The sequence below is a fragment of the Lactuca saligna genome, chromosome 5 (assembly GCF_052625555.1).
Source record: "Lactuca saligna cultivar CGN05327 chromosome 5, ASM5262555v1, whole genome shotgun sequence".
Classification (NCBI taxonomy): Eukaryota; Viridiplantae; Streptophyta; class Magnoliopsida; order Asterales; family Asteraceae; genus Lactuca; species Lactuca saligna.
Genome location: NC_136421.1, coordinates 218147671 through 218158276, shown reverse-complemented (window position 1 = coordinate 218158276; position 10606 = coordinate 218147671). Strand labels below are relative to the sequence as shown.

The window sequence follows — 10606 nt, the reverse complement described above, 5'->3', positions numbered from 1 at the left end:
TTTTGGTAACGCAATGTACTGTTTTTTTTTTTTTTTTTCAACTAATGAAGAATTATGTTTTTTTATTAAAATAGAAGGTATATTAAATTAAATTAGTTAAAAAAAAAAAAAAAAGAAGTTTTATTAAATTAAAATACTTAAAAAAAAACAAAAAAATAAAAAAAATGAAAAGTGTGGCAAGAAACCACACTTGAGTGATAAAAGGTGACATGACGCTGATGTGGCAGAGGAGGGAGTGCGGTTTCGATGACACCACTCCCTCCAGCCTAAAACCAAGCATATGAGTTACTCCAGAAGCCGTAATCATATAAACCATAAAGACCTTTTTTTTTTTCTTTCAAATCGGATAAGAGGCATGCATGCTTATTCACTCAATCTCTTATTGTGTGTCACCTTTAAATGTAACATCTTCTCTCATTCTTGCCTACAAATCACACAACAAACACCCTACCTTTAATACTTTATCAAAAAGACCTAAAAGCATTCATGGGTTGTAACGTACTGGTCACCAATATAATGTACTCCCATATCAAGGACCATTTGGGATATGGTTTAGATAGGGATTAAAGACTACTTTCAGAAGAGACTCATCATTGACTAACAACAAGAAAAAGGTCAAGAAACGAGTTACCAACTCAGTTACATCTTATCTTACAAAGAGAGAAAAAGAAAGATGAAAAAAGTAAAAGTAAAAGTGTGCAAAAAACCGTACAAACTTCTCTCATGATCATGCCCACTGCCACTTTTGTCTGTCACCCTGTGCTTTCAGATACCAACTCTCTTACACTTCTCTCTCTCTCTTCTCTCTTTCTCTCTCTAGAACCCATTATTATGGGTTTCCGTATAAATTTTGTCAGAAAAACAATAGCTGCCATAAAGGCAGCATAGTTGCAGCAGCAGATGCAACAGTCTTTGCAGTCATAATATAGTGCACAACACACACAAACACCTCCCATCTCCTATCTCTTTTTAGAGCAAGAAATCCCCAAGGTTTTTCATCTTTCATTTTATGTTTGTTATCCAAAGAAGAGATTTACGTGATTCAAGATGATGAGTACAGAAGGTGGTGGTGGAAGTGTACGGAGTAACAATGGCGGCAGGTTTCCATTCACACCAAGTCAATGGCAAGAACTCGAACACCAAGCACTCGTCTACAAATACATGATTTCCGGTATGCCAATTCCTCCCGATCTTCTTTTCACCATCAAGAAAAGTCTCGAATCTTCTACGAAGCTCATCCTTCACCACCACCAGCCACCTCATCCTTCAAGTACATCTCTCTCTCTCTCTCTACAATATATATTTCTTGATTTTTGTGTGTAATTATCAAGAATGAACATAAAGATTGAATCTTTTTTGGTTTTTGATCGGATTTGCAGTTGGGTGGAACTGTTTTCAAATGGGTTTTGGAAGAAAGATAGATCCAGAGCCAGGAAGATGTAGAAGAACAGATGGTAAAAAATGGCGATGTTCTAAAGAAGCTTATCCTGATTCCAAATACTGTGAAAGGCACATGCATAGAGGCAGAAACCGTTCAAGAAAGCCTGTGGAAGTCAACTTGTCAACTCATCCCAATTCCAAAACAACACCAACACCAACACCTATTCCAATGATCTCTTCCAAATCCCCAAACTACCCTTCTCCCAACTCACATCCACTTTCTTCTTATTCTAGATCTATGGGGAGTAATGTTTTGTCGTCTCAAGATCACTTCTTGTTGGAATCTAACCCATACAGGTTTGTTTGTGTCTGTTTTTTTTTTTTTTTAAATGCTTAATTTAACCACTTGTACCTTTAGCTTTCTTATCTTTATCTTGTGTTATACATGTAGAAAAAGTTATGGGGGGATGAAAGAGGAGATAGATGAGCATTCATTCTTCTCGGAATCTTCAGGAACAATCAAGAGTAGTGATTCGTGGCAATTGGAACCACTTGCTATCAACAATTCAAACTCATCATTGGCTCACTTAAAGCAGCAAACAAGTTTTTCTGATTATCATCAAAATGGATACTTGCAATATCAACAAGATCAACATCAAGATCAGAGTAGTTATTATAATCATCATCAAATGGGGTTGAAAATTGGGAGAAAAGATGAACCACAGAAAGTCATGCATCATTTTTTTGATGAATGGCCACCAAATGACGAAAATAACCAAGATTCTTCCACGACTCAGCTCTCGATCTCGATTCCAAGTTCTGCTCATGACTTTTTCCTGACCCATAATGGTAATTTCACCGTTTTTTTTTTAACTTGATGGTAAGATATAGTGATGTATTTTATTATTTATTTCTATTGTTTTGTTATTTTGCAGATAAATAAGTGTGATGGATTGTTGAATAGAGGCTAAAGAAGTGTTAACAATAGTAGTTGGTTAGTTTTTCGATGTGTGTGTTGTTACCTTGAAACAGTGTCAAGTAATGAGAACTTTTGCTGTTTTTTTTATTTAATTAGTTTTTTAGTTGGTTTTGTCTTGTTTTGATAATGTGGGGTCAATCAAAACTCTGAAAATTTTGCAGCATATTTTGTATGTTTGCAGAAGTAGATTGACATCTTCTTCAACATCTTTTTGGTTTTTTATTTGTTTTTCTATCTGGTTGCTTCTGTTCCACTCTCAAACTAAGGTAAAAAAACACATCAATAGGACAAAAAAGAAAAATAACATACAAAAATGATTTTTTTAATCCTTACTTTGAACAGTACCCTCAGAATCAGATATATATAAATTTAACATATAAACTTATTCCATTTATATCATTTTCCCACAAATCAAATCAATATTCAATAATAAATAGTTCATCAAATAAATCATTGTATTGTAGCATCAATCACAATATATGAAATTATTCTGAATTAATTGTTACAATTTCGATAAATCAACAAAAATACATGAAAATGGATAGAAAGTATTCATCTCGATTGAAAAGCTAGCTTCCTGGTTGATAATACCTACTAATTGTTTCTTTAAATCAACCCACATATTTCCAAAAAGCAATGGGCCATGTGTTTGTTAATTATTATGGGTTTCTTTCACTATCGTGTCCATATTATTCTCTCTTTATTTTTCGTAATTATTGTGCTACCTTCATCCTTTCCCAATAAGCTTAAAATGACGACATATAAACAAAAAACATTTATCCTTATTAACTAACTAAACGTTTAAAAACTTTTTCAATTGGATACGCATCAATCAAATCGATTATTTTGTGGCAAAATTTGTCCAAGTTTTCATCATTTGATTAGTTCAAAAAAAAACTAACCAAGTTACATGAAGAAACCACCTCGATTGTTGATGATCATACATATTCAATAAATGTAATTATTGAGTTGCTGAATAAAAGAAAAAAGGAAACATACACCACACCACATTCCACCACCAAGGAGTGAATTTGAATGTTTGGTGGGAAGGGGAGTTACATGGCAGAAACTTTAAAGAAGGCACACGCGTGTGACAGAAAAATCTGATCCCTAATAATAATAATAATAATTTTTTTTTTTTTTTTTTGTGTGTGTGTTAGGAGAATCTTCATTTATCACCCAGCTTTAAACACTTGTACTGTACTTTTTATTCAAACCAACCAACACTCTGCACTCTGCTCTGCTATACTCTGCTCTGAAAAAACTCAACACACATAGTGACTGATCTGTGGGACCCCTGACACCACCCTTCTGTCAGATATCACTCACTAAAAAACTGACATCCACCCCCTACCCCTGCTTTTTTTAATTTTAACTTTAGATCCAAATGGGGGATCTGATCCTACTACCTCAAAACATGAACATGTATGCCCACCACGACACCGTTTCTAAATTCTATGGGAGGGTAGGGGGGGCTGTATGGATCACCTCAATAGTTTAGGGACTGAATTTGGAATGTGGATACACACCACATGGTTGCAGAAACAGAAAGAGAGGTTTGGTACAAGTGTACTAACTTTGATGCACGTGATACAACATTTTGATGCTTCCAGTCAAGTCAGTCTCTGACAAAAGTATCTTTCATTCACTGGACAATAATATTCTGTTATACGTGTAGGCATGGGCTTCTTAAGCATATCATAATAATATATCACACTTGAAATTCAAATCATTCCACCTTCAGATTAAGATTCCCCCAAACTTTTACCATTTCGTCTCTCAATTTTACTAATTTTTGTCTAACTGATATAGTCTCAGTTGTGTATAACTTGTTATGTTCTGCTATGTATATAGAAGGGGAAGGGGTACTGAAAGCAAGGTAAAATACGTGGTCCTAATTTGACCATGACCTAATAATAAATGCAAGGGGACTATAATAATAATAATAATAATACACACACTACACCTGCAAATGCACCTGCACACCAGTCCAAAGACAGGCAGCATATTCAATGTACCACCAAACTTGGCATTTGGCAACAAGGGGATTTATTATTCATTATAATAATAATAATAAAAATCAAGGAGTATGAGTCTTTCTTTTAAAGAAACCCCACAACTGATCATCATCCGATCCAACTCAACTACCTTAAATCCCTTTTTTCAGATTGCTTACACGCATATATGAATATGATGGAATTACCAGTATAATGTACAAAACTAAAGTAATTTGTACTAGTAAATAATTATACAATTTTTCAAGTTAATAAAAAAAAAAAAAAAAAAGATACCGAGCAACTGACCTAACTCCCATCTTTGACTATTTATTCTCCATCACTTAGCTGCATCTCAGCAGAGTTGACTCTAACTGGACTGGAACTAGGTTGCCTCTTTTCCGGCTCATCCTCTTCGGATTCTGACCACCCCTGTATTCTTCTTCCTTTATTTGATGAAGGTGCACCACCCTAATACAAACAATACAGAACAAATATCAGCCAAAAAAAAATCTCACTGTGTGTTTGTGTGTGTGAGAGAGGGAGGGGGATATTACTGTGTCGTCATCTGCATCGGAGTCTTCAAGGCCAGCAGCTGCGAGAAGATCTTGTGGATTATCATTATCATCATTATCATTATCGTTTGTTTGATTGTCTGTTTGGTAGTAGTTTGTTTCTTCATAATCTTGTTGATCATCATCCATGGTCTTCTTGTCTCTCTTTCTCTTTTTGTTACTACTCTTTCTTCTTCTCCTTTCGCCACCTTGTCCACCCTCCTCATCCTCTTGACCTCTATCTTTTCTCTTAGACCCACTGCTACTCTTCCAATGTTCCTGTAGTTCGTTTACAACCCAAAAACTACCTTTTTATTTTTAAATTCAACAAACTTATGGAAAAGACTAAGATTCTACCTATAAACACCTTACCTTAATACGCTCTAAATGCTGTTCCTGTTGCATCACCTTTTTCAGCTCATCCTCTTGCTTCCTCTTTTCCAACTGTTTCCAAACACACAACATAAATACAAACACACAAAACAATAATCACAAATTTTTAAAAAAAAAATTAAAAACATAAACCTTGACTTTCTTCTGCTCTTCAGCTAACCGACTCTCTTCCTCACGTATGGCTGCTTGTCTAGCAAGTTCTAGTCTATGTCTATTTTGTTGATCTTCCAGCTCAGCAGCATCACAATGAACTTTTGCAGCCTCAAGCAAATGCTTACAGTATCCAACATGTGTTTCAATTTTCTTCTCATCAAACCCATGGATCTGTAAATTTGAAGCTGCTGATAACTGGCTAAATAACCGAACTGCATTTTTCAGCTCAGCAACCGTTGCTCTCACCTAAAACAAGAAAAGTTTTTTTTTATTATTTATCAACAAAAAAATTATATAAAGTCTGTCACCTACTCACCTCATCAACACTCCTTTTTGTCTTTTGTAATGTAGATGCTGAAAACTTTTGTAAGGTAACACCTGTGTCGAATCTTAATGTGTAATTTGAAGGTGCCAAGTGAATGGCTTTCAGTAATGTCTTTTTACAATCCTGCCATTGTTCGGCTTCATAATGTGTGCGCGCTAAATACAGAAGGATTTGACTGTCTGTGTTGTAGTAAAATTTCCGTAAACAATTTTGATACTGAAACAATAGTTTAAAACAATATTAAAATTTTTTAAAACAAGTTCAGATCATAAAAGTGAAAAAGATAATATGGGGACAAAAGTGAAAAAGATACCATTTTAATGGCTAATGGGAAATTGCCTTGAGCGAAATGAACATGTGCTAAATTTATCCATACGTCTGGCATCTGGACAAAAACACTTCCACTTGCAGCTTCTTGAACCTGATTTGAAGAAATGAAGAGATTATAAATAAATACATAGTAATTACCTGTTTTGAGGTTTTTAATTCAACAAGAATTAAAAAACAGATTTGATAACCTGTGTAAAGAGTTCCTTTGCAATATCAAATTGGCCTTTTTCAGCCAACACCACACCAGCACCATTTGCAGCATACATATTAGCTGGACGCTCTACCAAAACCTGAAAAAAAAAATGTTAGAACATGATTACATTTATGGAAATTAAAGAAGTATATGCTTTGAATTTTGATCATACCTTTGTGTATAATTCCTTGGCTTTTTCTAAATGTGTAGCTTCCAACTTAGGAGCTCTTTTCTCAGATCTTACTGCTGCAAAGTAGTTCCAGTTCCCCTACATTCAATAGAACTTATAAATATGGTAGTTAAATCACAATTACAAAATTGCTGCAATTTGGAACATGTTATTTTACCAGACAAAGAGTAGCATAAGAATCTTTTCCATTAGATGCATCTTTTGCTGCACGAAAGGTGTCTTTTGCCTTCACCCAATCATCATTTTTAAGCTCTAAGTCACCTAACATGCACAATGCATCTGGGTTTTTCTCATCCACCTCCAAAGCATCACGAATCTACATTTTTTTGAAATTAAAAAACAAAACAAATGAATATATAAAAAGATAATATAATGTAAAAAACAATGTCAAGAAGAGATTAAGAACCAGTTCAATGCTGAGTGGGACATTATTTCGTGCTTTGGCGATAGCAGCAAGCCTTAAGTAAGCATCTACATACTCTGGAAACTGAGAGAAAAGAAAAAAAAAGAATTTACATAAATATGTAAAAAAAAAATTAGCACACTCGATATAGATATAAAAATGTAAATTTATTACCTTGAACAAGATGAGACGATATAAAATGCTAGCAGTTTCTGTTTTATGCAACTGTTCAAACAGTCTAGCAAGATTGGACAATGTTGTAATTTTGTCCCATGGTAATTCCACTGAAATACCATTTTTCTCAAGATTATGGAACAATTGCATGTCTTTGTACATTCGAGCAGCTAAACTGGCATCCATTGGTTGATGTAACACCTTTCTGAAAGAATCGGATTGTGCTTCACTATCTATTAGCTTCACCCATATTCCATCACCAAGAGCCTCCTTAAAAGTTTGTTGAGCAAGCTGAATTCAAACATTCAAACATAAAGTATAAAAGAATGTTTGAATGAAACCATATAAACTGATTTTTAAATCCATCAAATATATATGGTGAAAGAAGCAAACCTCGAATTCTCCTCTTTCAAAATGAATGACACCAATATTGTTGAGAAGCTCAATTGATACTTCTTCATTTGCCTTTTTTAAAAGATTCCGTGCCTATCATAAAAACTCAAGCTAAAAAAGATGCAGCAGAGAAATGAAATAAAAACACTGAAAATGATCCAAGAAAAAGGAGACATCAGCTTCTTACAGTTTTAAATGCATCTAAAGCAGCTCCAGAGTCGGTTGAAATCAACAATTCTCCAAGATCAAGGAAGGCCTGCACCATTGTTTAAGATATTAGAATAGCCAAACAGCTTTAATGAAAGAAAAGGAATCATCTGTGTTCATATTGTTTTAGGGTGCTATAACTATTCCATTGAATTCTATGATTCATTCAATCTAGGACACAAGGTAATTAAAAATAACCTCAGGATCACGTGGATCAATTCTGACAGCTTTTTTCAGAGCTTCATGAGCCTTGGTAGGTTGGTTGAGCTGAAGATAGATGTGAGCAACAGCCTGCATAAAATAAGTACAAATTCAGTCAACAGGAAGTTAAAAAGCACGTAGAGTTTAAAGCAAATTTGCTTATATTATTTGCAACTCGCCTTCAATGTCTCACAATTCTCAGGATAAACTTCCAAGACTTTTTCAAAATTTGAAAGAGAGCTTTTAAAGTCTCCCAATTTCAGTTGCACTTGTCCCAAACCATAGAAAGGTAAAATAAACTCCTGAGGCTTATTCACTTCCTTTACAGATGCCATGTAGTACAATCCAGCCTTTTCATAATCACCCTGCATTAACATCCATGTACAAACATCATTGAAAATGTAAAACAAGATGTTGCAAATATATGTACAAAAGTCCAAACCTTGCTATGATATGAGCGTGCAAGGTTATAATAAGAATGTGCCCTTGTTGAGCCATGAGTAGTTGCAGCAAGGGCTGTTTCAGTCAATTGCTCAACAAGAAAATGTTGGCCTGTGAAGAAGAAATGATTTGCCAGATAATTTAGTGCAGTTGCACAGTATGGATAAACATCAAAGGCCCTTTGCATCTTTTCCATTGCTCCCCTAATACCAGAAGCTAATACAACAAGATGACAATATCAATAAGAGTCATAAAAACATACGCTTTACTGTATCAACAAGAAAAAACCAACCTTCATTTGATTGCAAATCCACAATTCCAAGTGCCACAAGGGCCTCAACGTTTTCTGGATCTAACTGCAGTTATAAGTAGTTGAACAATGGACACATATAGACATTAGCAAGTAGCAACCACAGTTGTAGAAAGTAGAAAAACTATAGAAAAAGTAGTTAGCATGACTTACCTGCAACACACGTTCAAATGCTTGTTTTGCCCTCTCAAATTGACCTAATTTGTAGCGACAGAGACCTATGCCAAGTCGAACAGCTGCAGGACATTCAGGGTATATTTGCAAGACCCTCTTTCAAAAGAAAATGAAGAATTAGAATAAAGGGCAAGTAAATACTGTATGGATACAGAAACAGTGATAGCAAATATAGAGTTGCAATGGAAAAGAACCTTGTACATCTCCAATGAACTTGAGTATTTCCCACGATTGAACTCAACACAAGCCTGCATTAACCAAAAGATATGTTATCAGTTAAACTACCAAAAAACAAATGTATAAAGAACTTTATAATAGGAATATACATGGCCAAGAAGGGCAGGAACATTATCTCGGTCTCCATCTAACACAATCTTGAATGCAGAAAAAGCCTGATCCACATCTCCTTTAGCTAGTAAAAGCTGACCTGTAACCAAGTGTATGTGTTCTAAGTTCTTATGGAATATTGGGATCTACTGCATTTGCAAATCTGATTGTGTTTACCTTTGCCAACCCAAGTAGAAGGCTCATGCATATCGATTCTGGAGGCTTTGTTGTAGTATTTTGTAGCCAAAATGAAATGATCTTCTTTTTCTTTTTGTTTTGTCTCGATTTTTCCTAGGTAGCTAAAATAGGCACCAAGGGCATTTAAGATAGCAATTCTTTCATATCTCACGTCTGCATAATATTCGTCGATTTCTGCAAAGCAAACAGGTTAAAGAATATCGATTTTATGTTTAGAGTAACAATTCATTCGATACTATATAAGTCTGTTGATGCTAATCAGTACTTACCTGGACTGGACCCTTCTTCAAGAATTTGGCGAAACTGTTCAACTTTTCCTTGTTTAAAGTACTCCCTCTGCATCAAACCCAAATTTAACAAAAAGTTTGACCTAATTTACGAAAAGGAGAGACCAGGTTTTCCCACAAGGTCCATAATCGCATAGTCGTTGCTCGAAACATCAAATAGTCTTGAATCATCGTGATTGGGATTCAGTAAATTGCACAAAATTGAAATAAGCATGATATATCTCGAGCAAAGTTGTAATCGTTCATGAAACTCAAAATTTTAAGCGGCAACTAAATCTATTAGGTAATACTTAGGAACGAAACTAACCGCGATAATGAGCCAGAGATCGAGAGGCGCTTGTTCGGCCTTAAGAATGTCAAGGATATCAGTTGCGTCTCTAGGAAGTTGGTCCAGAGCCACTCGTACCTCCTCCTCCGAGTTCTGTACCGGAATATACACACAGGCCATTGACTCGAAATTAGGTTTTTGCTCCCGTCGACAGTCACGGAGCGCCGGAGTCTGATTGTCGTCGGAAAGTTATATAAGAATTTTGCAAGGTTTAACAGTGTGGCTGCTCTCGGTATCTCACCAGGGTATTCTTTCTTGCACCCTCACCGGCGTCGTCATCCGCAGTCGTCAAATATTTTGTTTTACCGTTGGAACTTGGAACTATATCGAAAATATTTTCCATATATAAATCGAGTTATGAATTAATGTTTCTACTTTTATGTAGGAAATTATTTTACAAATATATTTCTAACGTAAAACAAAAGATTGTTGAAACCGGAGAATCGCAATTCGACCATAAATTAAAAAAAAAATTATACGACCATAGATTTTTGTTATTTCTATCCTACTCTTACTATATTACTCTTAAATATGTCTGTATCTCTAACGAAACTTGAACCCTCAAATATGCTAGAAACCCTTTGATAGGTTAGGCTTTGACTGATTGTTTTATGTTTTGTAATTTGTAATATTGTCATGTGCAATCAAATTTGTTCGCAAAATATTGTTAGC

The 10606-nt window shown here is 35.0% G+C and overlaps 2 protein-coding genes across 2 annotated transcripts; one reads left to right on the top strand and one right to left on the bottom strand.

The window, feature by feature from the left end:
• Positions 1-755: 755 nt before the first annotated feature.
• Positions 756-2446, top strand: GRF6 (growth-regulating factor 6). The gene is made up of 4 exons (XM_078993302.1): positions 756-1270; positions 1380-1737; positions 1832-2229; positions 2316-2446. The coding sequence occupies exons 1-4, from the start codon at positions 1048-1050 to the stop codon at positions 2321-2323; spliced, it is 987 nt and encodes a 328-aa protein (XP_078849428.1). The 5' UTR covers positions 756-1047; the 3' UTR covers positions 2324-2446.
• A 1945-nt stretch (positions 2447-4391) lies between these two features.
• Positions 4392-10258, bottom strand: ELF8 (binding protein). The gene is made up of 23 exons (XM_078993300.1): positions 9914-10258; positions 9589-9655; positions 9299-9493; positions 9121-9221; positions 8989-9042; positions 8774-8890; positions 8603-8666; positions 8312-8526; positions 8049-8234; positions 7867-7959; positions 7649-7717; positions 7462-7554; positions 7069-7359; positions 6898-6978; positions 6649-6807; positions 6474-6569; positions 6297-6398; positions 6092-6199; positions 5770-5994; positions 5433-5699; positions 5280-5351; positions 4911-5186; positions 4392-4824 (listed from the first exon to the last, which is right to left on the bottom strand). Exons 1-23 carry the CDS (start codon positions 10052-10054, stop codon positions 4684-4686), a joined length of 3213 nt encoding a protein of 1070 aa, XP_078849426.1. The 5' UTR covers positions 10055-10258; the 3' UTR covers positions 4392-4683.
• Positions 10259-10606: the final 348 nt, after the last annotated feature.

Bases quoted from the DNA above. Each gene is read 5' to 3' on its own strand.
- ELF8 (XM_078993300.1), bottom strand. From the start codon at position 10,054: ATGGCCTGTGTGTATATTCCGGTACAGAACTCGGAGGAGGAGGTACGA. The intron at 9,043-9,120 runs GTATATTCCTAT...TGGTTAATGCAG, and splicing joins TTCCTGCCCTTCTTGGCCAT to GCTTGTGTTGAGTTCAATCG. The intron at 8,667-8,773 runs GTAAGTCATGCT...TTATAACTGCAG, and splicing joins CATTTGAACGTGTGTTGCAG to TTAGATCCAGAAAACGTTGA.
- GRF6 (XM_078993302.1), top strand. From the start codon at position 1,048: ATGATGAGTACAGAAGGTGGTGGTGGAAGTGTACGGAGTAACAATGGC. The intron at 1,271-1,379 runs GTACATCTCTCT...TCGGATTTGCAG, and splicing joins CCAGCCACCTCATCCTTCAA to TTGGGTGGAACTGTTTTCAA. The intron at 1,738-1,831 runs GTTTGTTTGTGT...TTATACATGTAG, and splicing joins TTGGAATCTAACCCATACAG to AAAAAGTTATGGGGGGATGA.